The sequence below is a fragment of the Octopus sinensis genome, linkage group LG13 (genome assembly GCF_006345805.1).
Source record: "Octopus sinensis linkage group LG13, ASM634580v1, whole genome shotgun sequence".
Classification (NCBI taxonomy): Eukaryota; Metazoa; Mollusca; class Cephalopoda; order Octopoda; family Octopodidae; genus Octopus; species Octopus sinensis.
Genome location: NC_043009.1, coordinates 16913998 through 16937850, shown reverse-complemented (window position 1 = coordinate 16937850; position 23853 = coordinate 16913998). Strand labels below are relative to the sequence as shown.

The following is a 23853-nucleotide window of genomic DNA, read 5'->3' as shown; positions in this document are numbered from 1 at the left end:
CTTGATGACCGTATCTCTGTACATAGCAAGACTGCCCTTGCTGGTGGTTAATCGGCAGAGTTACTAAAACTTCATATAAAACTTGTCATCTGTTTCAGTTGTTTACACTTATAATTTCGTATCTACAGTCAACTTTACCTTTAATTCTTTTGAGGTTGATAAAGAATATACAAGTTGAGTGCTGGGGCAGTCCTTGCTCCTTCCAATCATCAAATCACAGATGTTCTGTTGGGTCAAGCGCGGGAGGAATGTGAGGGTGTCTATGTCTACACATGACTAAATGGACACGTTAAACTATTAGCAAAAACATGGTACATGCTACCAAGCCAGACTAAAATTTGAGTGGCAGCTGTAGTTTATATATATATATGTATGTTTATATATATGTGTATGTTTATATATGTACGTATAGGCACAAGTGTGGCTATATAGTAAAGAGGTTTTCTTCTCAGCCACATGGTTCTGGATTCAGTCCCACTACATGGTACTTTGGGCAAGGGTCTCCTGCTATAGCTTCAAGCCAACCAAAGCCTTGTGAGTGGATTTCGTGGATGGAAACTGAAAAAAGCCTATTGGCCTATTGTGTGTATATATATATCTATATCTATATATATATATATATATATATATATATATATATTAGACAAAATGAAATAACAAAGCTAAGACTGTGAGAAGTTTCCAGGACATTTATAAGGAAAGGGATATAGATATAGCCTTAGAGCTGTTTCTGGGATAGTATGGATATCCCTTTATTAGAGACGATGTGAGATGGTTAAATAGAGGTAAATATTTGAGTTCGAAAGAAGGAAGTATTATGAAAAAGAGGGAGATGGGGAATATAGAGGGAAATAAGAGAATGAAAGTAGAAATAAAATATAAAATACTGTAGTTGCAGTTACTTTATTCGAGTAAAGTGGTGTATAGAAGTGGTAAAAAAACGTTTCCTGTACATGGTATGTAAGTTCCAATAGTATTTCATGTTTAGTCATTTCAAAGTATGGAGCTATGGATTCTTTGTTGCTTATTTGAAGGGGTTTTGTGGTGTGAATGAAAATTTGAGAATGTATGGGTAATATTTGTGGATAGATGGGTGGGGCGGAGATGTGTATGATTAGAATGTGGAGATAGGTCAAAATGAAAACAGAAAGACTAAATGAGAGGAAAAAAGAGAGAAAAGAAGAAAAAAATTTTTCTAAACAAAATAAATAAAAAGAGAGCAAGGAAAAAGAGTTGAAGGACTGAAAAAATGAAGAAAGGGGGGAAAGAAGTGAGAAAAGAAGTGTTAGCTGGTGGTCAAGATAATGTGAGGGGAGGATGGGAGAGGAGTCGTTGAGAGGTGAATAGGAAGAGATGAGAAGGTAAGGAGTGAATAAGTGTGAGATATGTGAATAGGGGTGATATGATAGGGCTGCATTAAGAGATGGGTAGAGAAAACCTATGGGTGATGTGATACCAAAGTAAGTAGTAATTTTAGTAGTAAAATTTAAAGCGAAAGGAAGAATACAAGGATGTCAAATTTCTATAAATAGATGTATGTGATAGGTTAGTGTAATAGGTAGGAATCAGGGAGGAGGAAAAAAGGTATGACATGCGCACACATGTACATATACATGTGCACATATGACTACATACATATACACACACACGTATATATGCATATACATCCATATATGTATTCGTGCATGCAAATGCATGTGCATTCAGGTACATATGTATGCATATACACATATACACACACTCACTCACATATATTTGTATATGCATATGCACGTACATATACATACACACACACATATATATACACATAAATATATATGTATGTATATATATATGTATATATGTATGTGTATATATATATATATATATATATATATATATACATACACACACACACACACACACACACACACATATATATATATATATATATATACATATATATATATATGTACGTGTATATATATATATATATATAATATATATATATATATAATATATACATATATATACATGCACACATAAAAATACATTGCCAACTCCTGGATTTTGACAGCATATTGGATCCTCTGTTCATAGTCTTGGGGCTTTAGCTGTTAAACCAACTGCACCTTATATGGATAAAGACGAAGGCTGATGAGAACCCTTTGCAGGGAAGTCTGTGAAATCTGTAACTGTTGTGATCACCTCCAAATCGATGTGCATGGATTTTCGTAGACTCTCTCTCTCGAACTTGTTCGCATGTCTCATCACTTCTGACATTGCGACGCCTCCCAGATCATGGAAGATCAGCTACTGTTCCTTGCTTTTTGAAATGACAAATCAAATTTTTAATCACATCCTCACTTGGTTCATCTCTCACTTGGAAGTGTCAAGAGTATGCTCTCTAGGTCTGAATTATCGACCCCTGATTTTGGTAGAACAATTTTACTATTTGGATGCGTTGCTGAGTGCTGTATTTTTCCATAATGAATTTCTCAGATCCGTGAACACATAAAATCTGAAAAGAGAGGGAAAAGGTTAAATAATTAATTTCCATTATGTCCTTTATATTGTATCAAAATTTCATGCATTTATTTGTAAAGTTAAGGAAGTTATTAACAATTGAAACCCATCAGTGACTTTTGGGACACCCTGTATATGTACGTACGTATGTGTGTGTGTGTGTGTATACATACACACATTAAGAGTTATGTATCTATATTTACTAATGGCATATTTAAACATTTATTTCCATACAAACAGAATTCCTCCACATGTAGTACTTTCAGAATGTCCACGCCCTGTGAAATGGGATAGCAGCAGGAAAGTATGGAGTGTAAAAGACATTTCTGACTACAAATATAATGATGGTAAGATAAATCACAACTTCTATTTCTTCACTTTGGCTAATTTCTTTGAGTTTTCCCTTTCAACTTTTATGCGTGAAGGTGTTACCAATGCTTTCTTCCATCCTGTATGTTTTAAATTTAATATCCCAGGATGTTTAATAATTGTGTGAGTTTCTAGCATAAATGTTTCATGCTTTGGATTCAGAATTTATGACAAGCTTTGTCTTGTAACCTTTGGGAGTTTATACAACTATCTGTTTCTTTGCTACCAAATACATCTCTAAAGTTCTTGGGAAATTAAACTATAATAGCTTAACAACCTATCAAGGAGTTATAAGTTGTCATTAAAGTGATTTTGTTGCCAATATTCAAACAATAGATTATCTATTCTCATTCTCTTTCATGAAAATTCCTTCTCAGCTCTGTAAATCTTCAGGTAGCCTTTATCTGCTCACTTGATCTGCTAGAAATAACAACTAACTTTCCCTTTTGAATTTAAATTGATAATGATAAATTAGATAATGTTGTCTTAGACACCCCTAAAGGGAGAATGATCTCAGCTGCAATGCCTTTCATCATAGGTCTGTTTAATTATGTGCAACAAAATTTTATTCATTTATTTAAAAAAATTTTTTTTTTTAGTCAGTAAGTGTTATTTTCTATTTGCTTCTTTCTAGAAATCAAAGGAAATGACCACTCTTCTCTTCAAAATTTGTTTTTGTGACCTGGGCATCAGTGTTTTGGAAATGACCTATTTTCCATTACATTTCAGACAGATTCAGATCTGAGTTGTTGAAGCAGAAATATCATTATAGCGAATATTCTGCTCAATACCACAGATTTGATCTTAGCCACTTGAGCATGTCCTTCAGTGGCTGACAATATGTACATCTCTGATGATGAACAGGAATGGTGGAGCATCCTAGCCATGTGTTGAGAGGGATTCTTTAGGGTTTGAATAAATGTAATTGAAGGAAATATTAGCCATTTTTTAATACTTTATAGGGGTAAATAAATAGGAAATAACAGTTGCTACCCAAGGATAAAAATTGTGTTACACATTGTATTGTTACCTGAGGTTGAACAAATTCATAAAACTACTCATCAGTTTCCTGATAGTTTAGAATTATACCAACTAGTCAGTTTCTTCTATATGTGTGTGAGACAGAGAGAGAGAGAGAAAGAGTGGAGAGAGAGAGAGAGAGACAATGAGAGAGTTATGCTTACATACAGATTCATATCTGTACATACATACATACATATATCTTTTACTCTTTTATTAGTTTCAGCTCGAGAGCTGTGGCCATACTGGAGTGCCACCAACTGGTGTTGCTACATCTTCATTAATCCTCCTTTACTAGTTGGCATTTGGTGAATGAGGGAGTTTGATGTTGCTGCCTGCATTTCCCCTTCCTGCCATGAAGTTGGCTCATCTAGCACTATTGATAGTAGGAAATCCAATTTAGTTTGGAAGAGTCCCAAGCCATTGTAGTATCTGGCCTTGTATTTTGATAGCAGGGGATGGGATTTTAGGCACTGACTAGTCCTTCCAGGATCTTTCTGATTTATATTGCAGAATATCTTTCCTGCCTTCATTCCAGAGAGTAAAGTCTTAACTTCTTGATGCTTTCCCAGGAGCAAATTTGCTACATTAAGGATATCTTCTTCATGTAGCTTTGTTTGACTGCTTTGTGTTCCACTATTAATTTCCCTCTCTCTCTCTCTCTCTCTCTCTCTCTCTCTCTCTCACACATGCACACATATTACTACTGCCATAACTCAAGGTACAAACAACAGTTTCGTGCTAAAGCACTTATCAAGCATTAAGCCCTTCTGTAGTAATTTTAAGTGAACAAGAGTATATGTGCATAAGAATATATGTGTATATATATATATATATATATATATATATATATGTGTGTGTGTGTGTGTGTGTGTGTGTGGTGTGTGTGTGTGTGTGTGTATGTTTATGTGTGTATTTGGATGTTACCCTATCTTGAAATCACAGCTGGTTATAAATAAGTGGTGGTGGTGGTGGCAGTGGTGGTGGTGGTGGTGATGATGATGACGATGATGATGATGTATCTTAATTTTATGATTTTGACAGAAACCAAAAGTGTTCAGTTTAAAACAAATTCATTTGGAAAATTTGCCTTGATACAAGATTCTTATATTAACATGCCATTTCAATCTTGGGAGATAAGGCCAAGGGCTACCAACTGGGCAGTTTTCACCATTACAGCTGCTGTATTGGAAATTGTTATTGAAATCAAGGTGAGGCTTAAAAACAATTACTCTTTTACTCTTTTACTTGTTTCAGTCATTTGACTGTGGCCATGCTGGAGCACCGCCTTTAGTCGAGCAAATTTAGTTAGTTAGTTAGTTCTTTGGCTCAAAAAGCAAAAAGCAAGGCCATGTAGGGGGACATGGAGTTATGTACAGGGTGGTGTTCAGGTAAAGAGTTCAGGCCACTTGTGGTCAAGGGAGACTTTGAACCGAGCGGTCGTCGGCATCTTCACCATCTCGTCCGGCAGCTTATTCCACGGATCCGCAACCCGGACGGAGAAAGCCCCTCTCCTTCGATTGAGATGAAATCGTCGCAGATAGAGCTTTTTGGAATGACCCCGCAGCCAACACTCTGGAGCAGGAGTGAAGAACAGCTCTTTCGAGAGGTTACACTTTCCGCTTATGATGTTGTGAGCAAGGATGAGATCACCACGACGTCGTCGTTTTTCTAGAGAATAATGGTCGAGTGTCTTCAGCCTTTCTTCATAAGACGAATTCTTGAGACCAAGAACCATGCGGGTAGCCAGCTTCTGGACTCTTTCGAGATGCTGTGTGTCTTTGAGGAGATAAGGAGAAGAGGCTTGAATCCCGTACTCCAATATGGGTCTCACCAGCGTGATATAGAGCGGTAGAAATATGGCTGCTGTGAGCATTCCGAATGACCGTCGAATCAAGAACAGAACTCCGCATGCTTTGTTAGCAGCCTAGTACTTATTCTATCAGTCTCTTTTGCTGAACTGCTAAGTTACGGGGACGTAACCACACCAGCATCGGTTGTCAAGCGATGTTGGGGGGACAAACACAGACACACAAACATATACACTCACACATACATATATATACATATATATATATATATATATATATATATACATATATATGACAGGCTTCTTTCAGTTTCCATCTACCAAATCCACTCACAAGGCTTTAGTCGGCCCAAGGCTATAGTAGAAGACACTTGCCCAAGGTGCCATGCAGTGGGACTAAACCTGAAACCGTGTGGTTCACAAGCAAGCTACTTACCATACAGTCACTCCCACGCCTAAATTTGAACTCTCGTAATAGATACTTAATTAATTGATAACAATCAATATCATTACAATGTTAAAGCAATGAGCTGCCAGAATCCTTAGCACACTGGCTAAAATGCTTAGCAGTATTTTGTCCATCTTTATGTTTTGAGTTCAAATTCTGCCACTGTCAGCTTTGCCTTTCATTCTTTTGGGGTTGATAAAATAAGTACCAGTTGAGTGCTGGGTTCAATGTAATTGACTTACCCACTGCCCTAAAATTGCTGGCCTCACGCCAAAATTTGAAATCAATATTATAACAATATTAGTTAATGGTTCAAATCTTGCCTGTTTTTTGTTCTTCTGGTTTTGGGAAATTATATTGCTAACATATATTGATATGAATTTATATTATATACCAATTAAACAGTTGGAACTAGTAAAGGAATAAAATAATGCTAGCTATACTTGATGATAAGACAAGTTCCAATAATACACTGTTTTACTGAAATCTACAAATACTGACAATGTGTTGTCATAAAAAATCAACATTTAAGTTAGAAAGGTGACAGATGAAAAGATAGAATGGAGTGTGGGACTAATTGACTTCATAGCTTTTAGTTTCATTTTTTAATGCTCTGAGTTTAAATCTTGACAGTGTTAACTTCATCTTTTTTTCCTTTCAGTGTTTATAAAATATGTATTAAATTGCCTCTGTATAATCATACGTAATGCTGTCACATCACAAAAACAAATTAACTGCTGTATTCATCAGGTGATAGTATCTCCTAGCATACAGTGCTAACCCAAATATTCTGACTGTTTTATGATCAAACTGGCCAGACCACGCCTCTCACAGCTACCCATCAATGTCATTCTCAAAATAAACAATCACATCATTGAAATCTTAAAGGTATGAGATAATGCATGATTAATTCAAAACAATGTGAATAAATAACCATTATATTTGACTGAGTAATCTGAATGCTAAAAGGTTAAATAACACAAATATGTCTGAAGCTGGCAAAAATTGTCCAACAATGGTGGTGAGAATGCTAATTGCACATTTCTGCCTTTTCTTAGCAGTTCATTCTCCTTAGCAAGTAGATGCTAAAATAAAATCTATCATCACTTCATAACAATTTTCGTCTGCTACAGATATATCTATCTCACTTAACAGTGTGTCCATGAGAGATAATGTCTCCAAATGAATACTACAGTTAATATGGCTTCCTGTGACGTATTTGCATTAAGTATGATACACAGATAGCTATTTTAATCTAATACTGCTTCTGTAGTACATAATGAATTATAATGAACATTTCAATCTACCAAAGTCTCGAGAAGCACTGTGTCATTTTACCTTGACATCAGCAAACTTCAAGACCTTCACCACCTTCCTCTCTGTTCAATGTTTGGTATTACTCAACAACACCTTTTGTTGGTTTTCCAGTACCAGTGTCCAGTAGAGTACCATTGTGTCATGTCACACGGCCAAACTACTTCATTTTCTGCCTTTCGATACTGACTGCAGCTGATTCAACTAACTTTGCTCCTTACCTACATTTGTAGCTTTCTTTTAAAGTGAGAAATGACTACCAAAAAACAGGAGAAAACAAGTGTTGCAGAATAGATATAAACTCCCAGCAAATTCAGTTCACCCAGGGCTTTAAATCTTGTTTGTTGTCATTTCATTTTACTTTGAGCTAAACATCTTAAGATATAAATTCTCCTTCTGTATAATTCTGAGACATTGCATTTCTTTCATCTTTATCTTTTATCTTTTACCTCAGTCATTAGACTGTGGCCATGTTGGGGCACCGCCTTGAGGAATTTTAGTCAAGCTAATCAACCCCAGTACCTATTTTTCTTTTTAAACCTGGTACTTATTCTAGCAGTCTCTTTTGCTGAACTGCTAAGTTTCGAGGACATAAACACACCAACATTGGTTGTGAAGCAGTGGTGGAGGATAAACACAGAAACAAACACACACACATACACATTACAGGTTGCTTTCAGTTTCTGTCTACCAAATCCATACAGAAGGCTTTGGTTGACGCGAGGCTATAGTAGAAGACACTTGCCCAAGGTGCCATGCAATGGGAGTGAACCAGGAACCATGTGGTTGGAAAGCAAACTTCTTACCACACAGCCTATGCCTATCTTATGTAAGATATCAACACCATAGCATGTTGTTGGAACAGGAGACTGTCACACATTATTTTGAGATCAAACTATCCATCAGTTCATTTTGTTATTTATTCTTAAATATAAGTAAAATAAATATTAGAAAGGTTTTGTCAGTTTCTTTAACTATAAATATCCCCCTTACAAAGTTGTCAGTATTTTTGCTGTGGCTGTCCCTTTTGTATATGATGTAAGGAACCGAGGTAATTCTTTTGTTTTGTTTTTTTATTCTTTGAGTAGGTAGAATAATTGTATAGAAACTATATGACCGGTTGCAGTTACAACTGTTTACAACACTATGAAATGACTAACAGAGTCGAGAGCATTTCTAACATTAAACAAACAACAACACATATATAGAATATTTCTACGTAACAACTGGGCAGTACTCCAGTAGGGGCTGCTGCAAGGTATCAAAGAATTAACTCTTTAACAATAGAATTTATATTTAGATGCATTAGAAGAGGAGGTGGTGATGATAGTAGTGGTAGTGGTGGTGGTGGTGGTGGTGGTGGTGGTGCCAGCTGAAGCAGCAGCAGTGGTGGTGGTTGTTATTGTTGTTGTTGTTGTTGTTGAACTGTATTAGTTTTCAGCTGTAATTTGTGTTGTTTTCCACTTATGATAGGATGGAATGTGTTGTATTCTGAAACATCCTGAAGAAGGACTTTCTCAACTATTTGAAAAGTGGTACAAACCAAAAGAATTAATTAGAGTAGGTAAAATATTTCAAATATCCCAGTTTTTTTTGGTTGTATTTTTTTTGTTTTTTGAGACGAACTAAAAACAAGTTACCGCTATTTTATTGTGATTTAACAACTTCTTAATAGAGTTCCATTGTTACATGATTGCACAATAGAACTGCCAAATCCCTTTTGTTTTAATCATTTAGCATTTAAAACGGACAGATCAAGCCAAAATATTCAACCTATTTTATGTTCAAACTGGCTAGATCCAACCTCTCACACCAACCTTACAATGTCATTCTAAAATAAGCAATCACTTCATTGAAATCTCAAAGCTACAAAATGATACCTGATTAATTCAAAATAATGTGGATAAATAAGAATTACATTTGACAGAGTAATGTGAATGCTAAAGGGTTAAGCACTGGGACTGCTTGTACTCTGGCTTAGTTCTTAGTTCAGTGAAATCTAGAAATAATTAAATCATCAGGTTTGATCAAACCCGATAGTAGAGCATCAAATCAAACTGTTTAATTGATGAGCATTGCTTTATGTCTAAAGTTAACATTGGTCAATTTACTGTTTCGGTTAATACAACAAATATTAGTTGTTATTAAATAACTTTAGTCTGTCCTGCTTGAGCAGGCCTTGATTACAGAGATTGTTGATTAAAGCTGTGAAACCCCAGCAGATATAAACTCAAAATTTGCTCATTAACTGACCGTGTGTAATAAATCCTAATGAATTCAGACTGTCACAACATGAATTGAACAAAACTATTCTCTGTCTTGTCTTTACCACAGCCTCTATAAAAATATTCAGTCACATTAAATAAGGTTGGGTATCAAAACAATACTACCATTGTATATTCTACACCACTATGAGGTGTGTCTGTTAAAATTAACATAAAAACTGAACATCGTAAAAGCAGAGAATCTCTTTGCTTCTTTTCTTCAAACGATTTCCCTTATACTGTTCATACACTATTCCTAATGTTTTCTCCAGTTTTGAAATGTGTTCTGGAATGTGTTTTCAGTGGCAGCACACAGCTGTCATAGAATATTTTCTTCAATCATTTCTATTATCTGAAATTAGCAGCCTCTCATGGTGAATTTCAACTTCAGGAGCATGAAAAAATATCTGTGCGAGCTATATTAGAAAAGTAGGGTGGCTAGAGAATGAGAGCTGTCATGTATTTTGCTATAAAAATCTTGGATGAAGAATGGCACATGAAGAGGAACATTGCCAAGGTGCCACATTCAAGTTTTGTTTGCCCATACTTCATAGTGCTTCCTTTACATTGCTCCTTTCAAACACGTTGATGAGTAATATTCTTTCTTGTCAAAAAGGATTAAGTAATATTGGTTTCAAATTTTGGCACAAGGCCAGCAATTCTGGAGGAGGGAGTAAGTTGATTACATTGATCCCAGTGTTCAGCTGTTACTTATTTTATTGACCCCAAAAGGATGAAAAGCAAAGTCGCCCTCAGCAGAATTTGAACTCAGAACATAGAGACAGATGAAATGCTGCTAGGCATTTTGCCCAGCATGCTAACAGTTCCACCAGCTTGCTATCCAATACTTATGTAATATTATATACATATCTTTAAAGAAGACTATCTATCCCTAAAACAATGATAGAATACTGCTGTCTCAATACATATATTTCCACTTCTTTATCTAAGTACTTGTCTTTCACTGTTTCCTTCTTCATTGGCATCCTTAAATGTATTTAACACATGCACACATCTATGCCTATACACGCACATACATTTTGTTCTCATGACGGCCTGTCAATTATTCTGTATATATGACGCATACACAGACACATGTTATCACATCAATAGATCTCTTAATCATTCTTATGCAGTTGTGTCTCTTTCCACCTGGCATATATTTGTACTATTTAATCTCTCATTATTGTAACGGCTGTGTGATGTTGTACAAAAGTGCCATTCCTGTCACCTCACATTGCACAGCCCTTACAAATTAGTGACCCAACTTAGAATATGCATCCACAGCCATTAAAAGTGCTTTTTATGTGCTACTGGCACAGGAATTTTGCAAGCCAATCCTCTTCATTGAGGAGAGCTGCATTAATACTTCTGCTGTGGAGGACAGGTCAAATGTAACAGAAATATATGATTTGTACAGCTCTAAAATTGCTCAACTAATAACCTACTGTTTAAGATTTTAATGTAGAATTTTTCTTTTCCAGAGACTTACAGTGTGTGGAGTAACCATATTCCCTGCTGAAGATTCAACAAACTACGTTAGTATACAGGAAAAGGTAATTCAAAAAAGAGTTTTACTTCTTTTCTAACGATTTTAAAACATTCTTTGATATTCCTTTCTACTATGGTCACAAGGCCTGAAATTTTGTGGGAGGGGATCAGTCAATTACATCAACCCCCAGTGCTTAACTGGTACTTATTTTATCAATCTCAGAAGGATGAAATGCAAAATCAACCTCAGCAAAATTTCAACTCAAAGCTTAAAGACAGACGAAATACTGCTCAGCATTTTTCTCGTCTTGCAAATGATTCTTCCAGCTCTCTGCATTTCTTACATTCTTTAATAATTATGAAGAAAGACAATGAGTTGTTGTTTAGCTCCAGGTCATCTGTGATTATCAAACATATCTACAATCTAAAATATTTCAGACATGATCATCTAGTCTATTTTTATCAGGCTGATGAACTTTGAACTATACTATCCAGAAAATCCTTCCATTTGTAAGGGGTAATTTGACTAGGTCAAGTGTAGAATCTTCCTTGTTAGCTTGGAAGTGTTTTGGAAGAAATTAAATTGCAGATCACTTACATATAGTGTTGTTCCATCTCATCCAAAATCCACCAAAATCCATGTTGCCATTCCTCTTTTCAAAATTAAAGAAACTAGAATCATTTCAAATGATTCTACACATTCTAATGGAAAAAAAATCTGTGTTCTTAATGAAAAAAAAAAAAATAGTTGGATATATCATAAATTTCTGTATTAAATACAAGTTATTTAATAACCTGCCTTCACTTTTCCAAGTTTCAAAGTTCTATTTGAGCCACTTTTGCCTTTCATCCCTCTTGAGTTGATAAAATAAGTACAAATGGCAAAGCATAAACATGTGATCATGTTCACTTTGCATTAAAGAGGCTCCAGGTTCAATCCTACTGAGCAGTAGTTTGGGCATGTCTCTGCAGCGAGTGAAATTCGAAATGGAAATCGCATGGAAACCTTTTCTTAAGTTTAGCACCACTAAACTATTAGGTACCTTTGGAATAGCTCACAACTGCAAATATATGAACTAAGTTTCCATTCTGAGAATAATTCAACATTCTAATATACTACAATAACAACCACTGAGTTGTTTATTTCTGCCTCTTCCTCTGTCACCTCGGAAAAAAGTCATGGTTGTCATGGTTACTGTCCTTCCCTCCTCTTTAAGTAATTCTGGATTACCTTGAAAATGTTGTGTTAACAATATTAATTTAAATTATATTTTCTATATCTAAATATATCAATGCAATAGAAACAATTGTTAGCTTTGTATGGTGAATTAAAGATGTGATTTTCTCTACCTGTATTTTTGTTTATTATATATCATCATCATCGTTGTTCAACATCCTTTAAGTTCGTTTACAGGAAACCTTTTGAATATGCATATAAAAGCTCTTATCCTATTATGCTGGCTACAGCATGATCATGAATGCTATGGAGTGCACTGTAATCATCCCAGGAATACGGATTATGATCTTAAGAAACGTGTGATCTGTGGAAACACACATAGCAATGCATTCAGATGTTTATACGTTCCATTCAAGTATTACAATGGTCAACAAAATTCAAACTTTTTGCTGTCCCATGAACTAAAGAAAGTGAACTTTATAGTACTTTTAATGCAGATTTCGAATCTATTTTTAGGATTTTTCTATCAGGCATGGTTTTTATGTGACAGAATAATTAAATTATACAATAAATGTACTATATTAATACAGAAATAAGGCTGACAATTATAATTGATCAACAGAATTAATGAAAAATTCTGTCCCACAAACAAAAGTAGGTGAACTTAATAACATTTTATCTGCAGAATTCAAGTGTGTTTTTAGAATATTTTCTATAAGTCATCATGTTTCTGTGATAGCATATGTAAATTGTTGAAAAACTGTATTTCATGAATTCAAAATTCAGTATGATATTACTAGGAAAATTACCTTTAAAATGTAGAGGTGTATGATTTTCAAATGTATTTAGCGTCTGGAGTGTCCCTTTTTAGTGATCAACAATAATCAGCCAATATAGAAGACTTCCACTTTCCTTAATACTGGGTTTCCATGTTCAGAATGTCCTGGTGAAACCTCTCGCCATGCTTGTCACTGACAGCCCCAAAATTTGCAGTGAAAAAGTCCAAGTGAGAGTTCAAAAAGTGGATTTTTAGGCTCATGTTGCATCCCAAGATCTTGTATGATGTCAGTAGCTCTTTCACAATGTCAGAATAGTTCTCTCCTCTGTGGTTCCCCCAAAACTCACTGCAAACTTTCTTAACTGACAGCCATGAAACTTTTACAATATCATTGAGCTCTTCACCACACTCTTGGTCTCTTTTCAGCTCCCTAATCTGCAGCCCAACAAAAATACCGTCCTTGATTTTTGTGTCACTTACTCTTGGAGATTTTTTTTTTTCCAAATACATCAATCCATTGCCAGTTCTATCCATACCTTTGATGAAACTCTTCATCAACCCTAGATTAATATGCAAGGAAGGCGGGTAAATTTTCTCAGAAGCAGCAAGGGGAGGTTTGATGACATTCTTCTGTGCAGAAGTCAGAGATCGTTTTGGCCACACATTCTTTTCATAATGATTTTTTTATCCTGACTGTACAGGATATTGAGACAAAAAGTGGGAATAAGAGAAATTAGATGTAGTGTGTGCAAACGAGAAAACTGTGGTGGTATGGGGGTATGTGATGTGTATGGATGAGGGGAGCTGTATAAAGGACTACTGATTGCTTAATGTGGATGGAACCTGTGGAAGAGGGAAACTCAGGAAGATGTGGAACAAAGTAGTGAAGGCTGATCCTAAGATACTGATCCTCTCAGAACAAATAAGACAGATGACCGGCAACACACTTTGGTAAAGAAAAGCCTTGCATCCAAAGTGTCTCCATCAAGCTTTCTCTACCATCTCATCTCCTTATCATCCCTCCATCACTCTTCTAGTTAATATATTGTTCCACGGCAGTAATTAAATGAGAGCAGAACTACATATTTCATCCACTTCATGTGCTGCCAGTTAGGTCTCCTTGCCTCTACTTAATGACACCCATACCTCATTTTTAACTCTGTCTTATGTCATCTAACAATTTTGTTCACTAAAAAAATCCTATTTAGATATAGAGTATTGTGTGTGTGTGTACATACACACACATGCACGTGCACACACACACACATGTATATATATTTATAATGCTTGAATTACAGAGTTTTGTTAATGAAGAACGTTGTTACCACCAGATGGCACTGGTAGCATCATGCATGGCTTTTACATGGTCACGTTGGAATTATTCTGCTGAGAGAGACCAGTTAGTTTTACAAGGTATTGAATTACTTGAAGATGAAGAAGTATGTGATGTAAGTAGCTTTATAAACCAATATGAAATGTTTTCAGTTTCTTCTCAATGGTTTTAGTAATCAATGACGCCATCACCATTATTAATATTACAAATTAAATTTCTGTGCAAAACATTATAGTAGCAGGGAGGGCATGTATCCAGTTTTTGAAGCAAGTACCTGAATTGGTTTGATAAATCTAATAATTGTTATAGGGTGAACTCTCTGAGATGTGGAAGTAGATAGTCATAGAATATATTCCCATTTTTCCAGTTAGCTTGCAATGAAATTCCATGACTGGCTGCTGAAAAATACCAAATCTGTTCAGTACACATGGTAGTATATTGTTTTGTCATTATACATTCACTTTAGCATGTGTAGATCAATTAATGAGAGGTTGTTACATAGAATGAAGAACAAGGTCATTGATTTATAGCACTATAATTGTGAGCGCAATATGCTAGCTTGAGGCGGTGAGCTGGCAGAAACGTTAGCACACCAGGTGAAATGCTTAGCAGTATTTCGTCTGTCTTTACATTCTGAGTTCAAATTTCACCAAGATCGACTTTGCCTTTCATTCTTTCGGGGTCTATAAATCAAGTACTAGTTGCATACTGGGGTTGATCTAATCAATTGGCTCCTTCCCCAACATTTTTGGGGCTTGTGCTTAGAGTAGAAAAGAATATGCTAGCTTGTTGGCTCACTTTTAAATGTCCAATTTCTTTTGAGGGGAGACCTCATGTCATGCGTTTCTTAATGTTGTAGCATCTGAGTTTGCAAAAAGGCACCTATTATTATATTGCTGCTCTCTAGAATCATTTTTAAACAAATAATTTGAATTCTATAATTGTTCATCTCTCTTTTGAGTGAAGATGTTGTTTTAAACGTCTCTGATCTGAAAACATAAACTCAGTTTTATCATTTTTGTCTTATGCAGGATTGGGAGTTGTATTTAGTGTCCAAAACACATGTAATGAAACTGAAGCTTGATGAATTTGATGACGTATTTTCAGCGGAACAAGAGGAAGACTACGTGGTAAGATTATTTAAAAGAACTGGATACTTGTAGTCTTAGTTCATTCTTGAATATTGTTGCATTTAAGATATTTTGGAATGATTATTGTCATCATAAACTTTCTTGATCCAAGAAGTTATCCTGCTTACTTTAATTGCTTTCATTTCAGCTTCTAACATGGCCTCTCTGTGACTAGATTTAATGAAAATAACTAACATTTTCACCACAGTACCATTAGAGTTTTTCACTGATGGCGATTTGTCATCTCTTTCTCATTTGATATATTTGGTACTCCTTATCATTTGTCTTGCTCAAAGGATTTGCAGCTGAGAAAGAGATTTCTTGTTTTCTGTTCCTTGGCACAATTTTGAACTCCTTTTGTTGGATATTACAAAATGTGAAGTTTCACTTCAAGATGTTCCTGACCCTCAGTTGTTGATTGTGGGAGTCATTGGTTCACTTTTTGATCAAAGCCAACCCAGGTTGATATTTGATGATCAAGACCTTGGTGCTAGTCCTTTCTGCTGATTCTAGAAGATTGGTATTAGCCTTCTATTGCTCCAGTTAATACCTAGAGGTGAGTGAAGCTATGAGTAATGAAACCATCCATGCTGTTTGATGTGACATCGATAATGAGTCCATGTCCCATAAGCATAACGAACTGTATTGATAACCACTGCTCAGTACATGGACTGGTCAGTCGCAGTTATGAGTCTGAAGTTCTTGGAGACTCTTTGATAAAGCTTTCCGCAGACCGTATGGACTGCATATATCCATAGTTGATCACATTATTTATGGTTACATTTGAAGATAGAGCCAAAATATAGGAAGTAGAAGATCTATTCTATCAGTTTGTTGTTGATAGTTGTTCCAATGTTTTCTTGGTTGGACCTTGGAGGAGATTGGTACAGGTTGTGAATCTTGCTGATGTTAACTGTCTGGTTGTCATCTTCATAAGCTGAGATCCAAGAGTTACTCATTTGTTGACTGTGGGATACATTATGATTAGATGCAGCTTTATCATTCACAAATAGCATTTTTCATATGTTTTTAACGAGAATCAGACTTTGAAGAGTTCACCAATATACTACCTGGATTCTAGTTCTGTTTGTGAAGAAGTCTTATTTTCAACTATAGCTTAATGGATGAACAATACAGAGGTTGAGTAAGAAGAGAATTGTTGCTTCAACCAGTTTTGACTTTGATGGTGATGTTGATCTGTATGATAACACTAAACACTCCATGTTGTCATGAGAGGATCAGATCATGGCAAATAATTTTGCTAGAATGCCAAGGATCTGAAGTATTTTATGGTCAAACTGGAAAAAAGAAAAAAAAAAACAAATAAACCAATAACTTTTTCTTGCAGTTGACAAGTAGCAAAAATGTCACTGTGTTATGCCCAAACCAAAATCTGTTCTATGCCTCAAAGAGTACAGATTTGTAATGATATGATAGCTTTTATTCTACACTATCTGTGCATCATAAACCTATGTCAGCCAGCTTTGAATTCTTGTCATTTTAATTTATACTCCTGCATAATTTTGGAATGTTAAGATAAACAATTGAATTTCATGTCAAGAGGCATGTTGAACGATGTTCCTCAAAGTTTTGCTACCTAGTACTTCATATTGAACAAGATGCCGACATGGCTGTGTGGCAAGAAGTCCCATTGCATGTAATAGTAATAATAATAATCCATGGATGTCCATTGTATCCATGGACATATACTATATATACACTATGTTTCCTTTCCTCAATAAAATCAAAACCCCTTGTCTGATTTTCTTGAAATTTTTACAGGATGTTTAGGATTATGTATTCCATGTCTCGCGTACATTTAAAGCAGAACTGAAGAAAACCACGTTTATAGGATGTTTCTTTTTATTATGCAAGTTAACAAATATTATATAAACTACATGTAATGTGATTCACATCTAGAACAATACATAACCAGACCATTCATATATATGTAAATCTTCCACCATATAATTATATTTATAAACAATTATGTATATATTTTACACCTTTATATACGCCTCCTTTACCATCTGTAACTTTAAATATTCTCTCATCAACTGATTTTATCAATTTCTCAACAATCTCACTTTTAATATTACTTGCAGCTGTTTTTATTGCTTCCCATAGTAAATCCTTGTTTGGATATTGTTTACCATTGAATATACATCTTTTTTAATAATTGACCACAAATTCTCTATTAGGTATAGATCTGGAGATTGTGAGTGTGGGGGATTCCATTATCTTATGTTCTTTGAAGCCTTTCTTAGTTAAATGGTTAATAGTGAGTTTGGCAGAGTATGAAGGGGCATTATCATGCATAAATATGCTCTTTAACTTGAAACCTCATGATGTTGACTTGTACCAATGGAAGACATTGTCATCTAGAAACTTGCGATAATTTCCAGCATTTATTTTGATTCCATCAGCAACCTTACATGGACCTATAATGTCTCCTCCAACTATACCAGCCCAAAACATGATTCCTCCACCACCTTGCTCTCTTCTTAATCGTGTTGGTTGACTTTTCCCATGTAACACCCAGCCTCTTGTCCATCCATCAAGCTCCATCTAATGTTGCTCTGCACTTGTCAGTAAAAGTCTGTCTTCAGGTATCTTTTTTCCCACATCACTCTTTTTTTCTTTGTGTACTTTTCTTTAAACGAGGCAATTTGGCAAAATTTAAGACTTTGCCTATTTCTTTTAATATTCTGCAATGTTTTTTCCCTTTGTTAGAGGTTCTTGCTTCTTCAAAGATTTCTTTGCTGATTAACCCACTTTTCTTGCACATAATTATTTTGAGTTTCCTCTTATCTCTATTTGTGATGTTCTTGAATCCCATTTTCTTCCTTATTCTTACTCTCTCAGTGTTTCGTACCTGTTTTTTCAATCCCTGTTTAGCGTTTTAGAAATCACAGCTGTTGTATCCCCTTCTCCCAGTAGTTTCACAATTTCTTTCTTCTCCTTTGATGTTAAATCTTTACTTTGGCCCATTTCTATATTTCCTGTATTTGAAATTAAGAAAAACCATTTCAAAATCACACATCACATGGGGGGAAAGCAGTATCGTAACTTGCAGAATAAAAGGAAACACCATGTAAACGTATTTTCCTTCATTTCTGCTTTAAGTGTTCACTGATTTAGATGAGACATGGGACACATAAACCTACAAATCCTCTAAAAATTTTAAGAAAATCAGATGAGAGATATTGATTTTATTGAGGAATGATTGACCTGCATAACAAAAGGAAACATGGTGTGTGTGTGTGTGTGTGTGTGTCCTTGTGCCAGCATTTATCCGTCTTCCACCACTTGACAACCAGTGTTGGTATGTTTACATCCCTGTAACAGCTGTTTGGCAAAAGACTGATAGAATTAATACCAGGTTTAAAACAAGAATGTACTGAGGTTGATTCATTTGACTAAAAATTCTTTGAGGTGGTGCTCCAGCATGGCAGCAGTCTAATGACTGAAACAAGGTAAAAAAAAGCAAAAGGTCTCTTTAAATAGATCCAGTCATGTCAGAACACACAGCTTAAATTGATCCTGACAAGTCTAATTTTGGACAACTATTAAAATGTATCGATCAGAACTAGAGGAGAAGTTTCAAGTGTGGAAACAAGGATTAGAATCGAAGGGCCATAGAGTCAACCTAACCAAAACCAAAGTCCTAATAAGTAGTAAGGCAGGCAAACCACAAATCCCTTCAGGTAGTTGGCCCTGTTTGATCTGTAGAAAAGGCGTTGGTAGAAACTCTTATAAGATGTACCCAGTGTAAGCTATGGACACATAGGAGGTACAGCAATATCAAAGGAAGGCTAACTGGGAAGATAGTTTTTGTATGTGGCGGATGCTCGGGTGCAATAAACACTGAAAATGAGCAGAGAACAACTTCCCCCACATTCCAGGGAGAAAAACTAGAAGTAGTTGATAGCTTCCATTACCTAGGTGACCAAGTCAGTAGTTGGGGTGGGTGTGCTGAAAGTGTAGCTGCTAGAATAAGAATAGCCTGGGCAAAGTTCAGAGACCTCTTACCTCTGCTGGTGACAAATAGCCTCTCACTCAGAGTAAAAGGTAGACTGTATGATGCATGTGTGTGAACAGTCATGCTACATTGCAGTGAAACATGGGCTGTGACTGCTGAGGACATGCGTAAGCTCACAAGGAATGAAGCCAGCATGATCCAATGGATGTATAATGTCAGTGTGCATACTCGACAGAGTGTAAGTGCCTTGAGAGAAAAGTTGGACCTAAGAAGCATCAGATGTGGTGTGCAAGAGAGATGACTGCGCTGGTATGGTCGTGTTGCGTATGGATGAGGATAGCTGTGTGAAAAAGTGCCACACCCTAGCAATTGAGGGAACCTGTGGAAGAGGTAGACCCAGGAAGACCTGGGATGAAGTGGTGAAGCACGACCTTTGAACTTTAGGCTTCACCAAGGAAATGACTAGTGACCGAGACTTTTGGAAATATGCTGTGCTTGAGAAGACCCGGCAAGCCAAATGAGACCATAACTTTGTGGCCTATGCCAGGGGCGTAACCAGCCCACTTATACGTACCTTTACCTTCTTGGAACACTAAAACTCTGCTTGCGAAGACCTGTTGAGGCAAGTGAAATCAAAATCAAATTCGATGACTGGCATTCGTGCTAGCGGGGTACAAAGAGCACCATACGAGTGTGATCGTTGACAGAGCGGCTAGTGGCACATAAAAGGCACCATTCGAGTGTGATCTTTACCAGCATTGCCTTCCTGGCACCTGTGCCGGTGGCATGTGTAAAAGATTCGAGCAAGGTCGTTGCCAGTACCGCCTGACCGGCCCCGTGCTGGTGGCACATAAAAGCACCCACTACACTCTCAGAGTGGTTGGCATTAGGAAGGGCATCCAGCTGTAGAAACACTGCCAGATCAAGATTGAAGCCTGGTGCAGCCATCTGGTTCGCCAGCCCTCAGTCAAAATCGTCCAATCCATGCTAGCATGGAAAGCAGACCTTAAACGATGATGATGATGATTATTATTATTATTATTAACTGCAAAACTGCAATTTGTATGCTTTCTTTATGGAGTTAGATACAGAAGCAAAATAGCTCTGACCAATGATCGAAACCAATTAGCAATTTCAGCTGAATATGAAAATCATCAGATCCATTAAAAAGAAATAAGTAACATGTAAAAAGTATGTTTGGGTGAATATATAAAACAGTGGCAATGAAAGCAACTTTTGATATAATCACCAGAAAGATAGGGCTGAGTAGAAATAAATTTTAAATCCTGTCCTATTGGTGTAATAGCTTTATCTTATGGTTTGTTAATAGTTTGTACTTCATTGTTAAGTATAACTACTCTACATAAAGTTAAAGTTAAAATATTTCATGCATGGAGCATCAAAAAGCTAACAAGAGTTTTCTATTCTTTGTTTTTCTAAAAAAAAACAAAAATGCTGAATGATAATTAGTACACACTCCGTAAAACTGCATGAAAATATTGATATTGGTAAAAAGTCTGCTTCCCAACCACATGGTTCCAGTTTCAGTCCCACTGCATGGTACCTTGAGCAAGTTTCTCCTGCAAAGTCCTGAGGTGACCAAAGCTTAGTGAGTGGATTTAGTGGACAGAAACTGAAAGACGCCTGTTGTGTGTGAGGGTTGACAACCAGTGTTGGTTTGTTTATGTTTCTGTAACTTTGATTCATTTGACTAAAACCCTCTGAGAAGTTGCCCCAACATGGTTGGAGTCCAAAGACTGAAACAAGTAAAAAACAAAAGATAATTGTATTTCTGCTAACCTCAGAAGTTGAAATGAACCAGTTTACAAAGAAAAAAAAAAAGACTTTTCATGATCAAAATAGCCAAATGTAGAAAACTTGGATCTGTGGAAAGATAATTTTATTTCAAATTAAGGTTGGTTAATAATTGAGAATGACCGGTCGTGACAAGTATTTTTTGTATTCTTCTTATAAATTTTTCTCACCCCAATTAACGTTCACTAATTTTATTGTTTCCTTTTATTCAATGTTGGGAAAAGTCTAAATTTCTAAATAATTTTCTCTATTCTTAGTATTTCTCCAATTTTTACCACATGGTCAAGGGAAGTGGATCAGAGGAAGCTGTTGAACGCTTGAAGAAAACATCACCAGAGTTTAGGGACTGTGTGGAACATATGCTTACTGCAGCAAGAGTGTTAACATATTCATAACATTGACCAGCTAATGATTTGAAATGTTAAACAGATCAATATTATAGATGCAATAAAACCCCAAAAAATAATATACAGATTTAATTTTGTGAAAATGGAATGGTGTGATGCTTCCTTTCTCTTTCAGTTGTGGTTTGAAAAGATGACCGTTTCTTGTTTAATGGCTAATTACACTGGGGAACGAGGTTTCTGTTGTCCGGTGTTGGAGACATGTTTCCTAGTAATTTTGAGGTGCTGATTTCAAAAATGAAATCCAATTTGCTCTATCACATGAAGATTTTTTACAAACTCAAAAGTCCATTTTCCAACATTTCTAGTATTGTCACCATTTCTAAGGAGAGATTTGGTTTCATTAGATGCTGACCCATGTATGGATCTTAATATAACTTTGAAAACATACCTTTTCAGTATCACTTAAAGCAAATGCAACTACAAAAGTCACGATTTAAGTATCTTCAGTAAATAAAAGGCAAATAAAACTCAAGCAACTTTCACTATTTTCAATCTGACCAGTTTTAAATGCCATGACCATTACAGAAATGTTCTTTATATGATTAGATGTTAATAAACAATACATTTCTGTAGTCCTTGGCATCATGTCTCATATTTGTGACATCTGTCTGCAGATATGCCCACACTGTGCTTGATGTAGTGTGACTACTGGGTGAGACATGTTTTGTTGAACCATAACTATTTCGTATGAGAATCAGTATTTTGAATACACTCTTAATGTGAGGTCACATAGGTCAAGGTTACTTTTTGTCAAGCATTGTCAAAGAACTTCATGGCATGTATGCTCTTTGCCATCACAAATCTACATTTGCTTACTTTAATACTGTTGACAATTCTGAAAATACTTTTCCCGTGGTATGTCTTGTATTTCAAAAATATGTCCAGTTGCAAGAGAAGAAAATACAAAAACAACCCCAATGTCCACCAGTAGTCAGCCATCATGTTTGTATTCCACCCAACTTGATGCTTAATCTCAAGGGTTTCAATGTCTTAGTGAAATCTTTCTCTTTGCTCATCACTTTTTCCTCACCAGGCAAAGCTAGAAATTTTCTGCTTAAGCATTGCAGACACTCACCATTCCAGTGTTTCAACACATTTTACACAACATACGGAGTGTCTAGGCTTTGTCTTGGTCAACCAATTTTATGCCAAAGCAAGAAAGATAAGTTTTCTTCATAAAATTTGTAACTTTGTTTTGCTGCACAAATATAGCAGAAGACATTGGCATTGGTTTTGTATTTCCAAAAGTCTGTTATTAAACATTTTGTGTAATATATTTGTTAAAGAATAAAAAGAACTATTTGGTTTCTGTTAGTTTAATTTCAGTTTTGCATTTAGTGGCAAAATTGACATTTTTTTGGTAAAAAATGAATTCTTGTTTATCAAAAAACTTTGATGTGATAGAAAATTATTTCTGATGGTATTTCTGAAACCAGCACCACCTGATAAGGTAGAACTAATCTTAAAAAGGCAACCCAACTAAAAATGTTTTCAAAACGTTCCCCAGTGTTCGTCATCATTTAATGTCTGTTTTCCATGCTGGCATGGGTTGGACAGATTGACAGGAGCTGTCCAGACTCTAATTGTCTGCTGTGGCAGGATTTCGACAGCTGGAGGCTCTTCTTAATGCCAACACTTTACAGAGTGTGCCGGCTGCTTTTTACATGCTGGTGGTACCAGCCCTATTACCTATGGACAACCAATACAATTGTGCTTATTCAGCGAGTAAGCTGCAGAAACAAAAAACTTGACCTGATAGAAGAAAACGGACTGAAGTTTTGAAATCAGCAAATCAGTCAATTTTAGTGTAAAAGCAAACTCAACAGAAATTATGTTCAGAATTGTTCTCCTGTATTAATTAAGTATTCTTTAATATCCAGCTCATTAAGTGCATCTAATCACTCAATGGTTGCCAACTGTGTAGAGAGCCAACAAGAGACTTCTAGTAATATCCTTTTTTTTTGTTTTTGCAAGACAGAGCTGTGCAGTATTGACTGAATAAATCTTTGA

General features: G+C 35.8%; 1 protein-coding gene across 3 annotated transcripts in view; it reads left to right on the top strand.

Annotated features, from left to right (window-relative positions):
• The window catches only part of LOC115218609 (axonemal 84 kDa protein-like), an 85583-nt gene extending 63679 nt beyond the window's left edge, over window positions 1-21904 (top strand). For 2 of the 3 annotated variants that reach the window (XM_036508168.1, XM_029788510.2), the window contains exons 13-19: window positions 2746-2852; window positions 4939-5105; window positions 8940-9026; window positions 11215-11286; window positions 14475-14624; window positions 15541-15639; window positions 21694-21904. In XM_036508168.1, the coding sequence (XP_036364061.1) occupies window positions 2746-2852; window positions 4939-5105; window positions 8940-9026; window positions 11215-11286; window positions 14475-14624; window positions 15541-15639; window positions 21694-21831 (820 nt within the window). In that variant the 3' untranslated portion in view covers window positions 21832-21904. The remainder of the gene's footprint in view (window positions 1-2745; window positions 2853-4938; window positions 5106-8939; window positions 9027-11214; window positions 11287-14474; window positions 14625-15540; window positions 15640-21693) is intronic. The other variant, XM_036508169.1, reaches the window with a different exon arrangement.
• Window positions 21905-23853: the final 1949 nt, after the last annotated feature.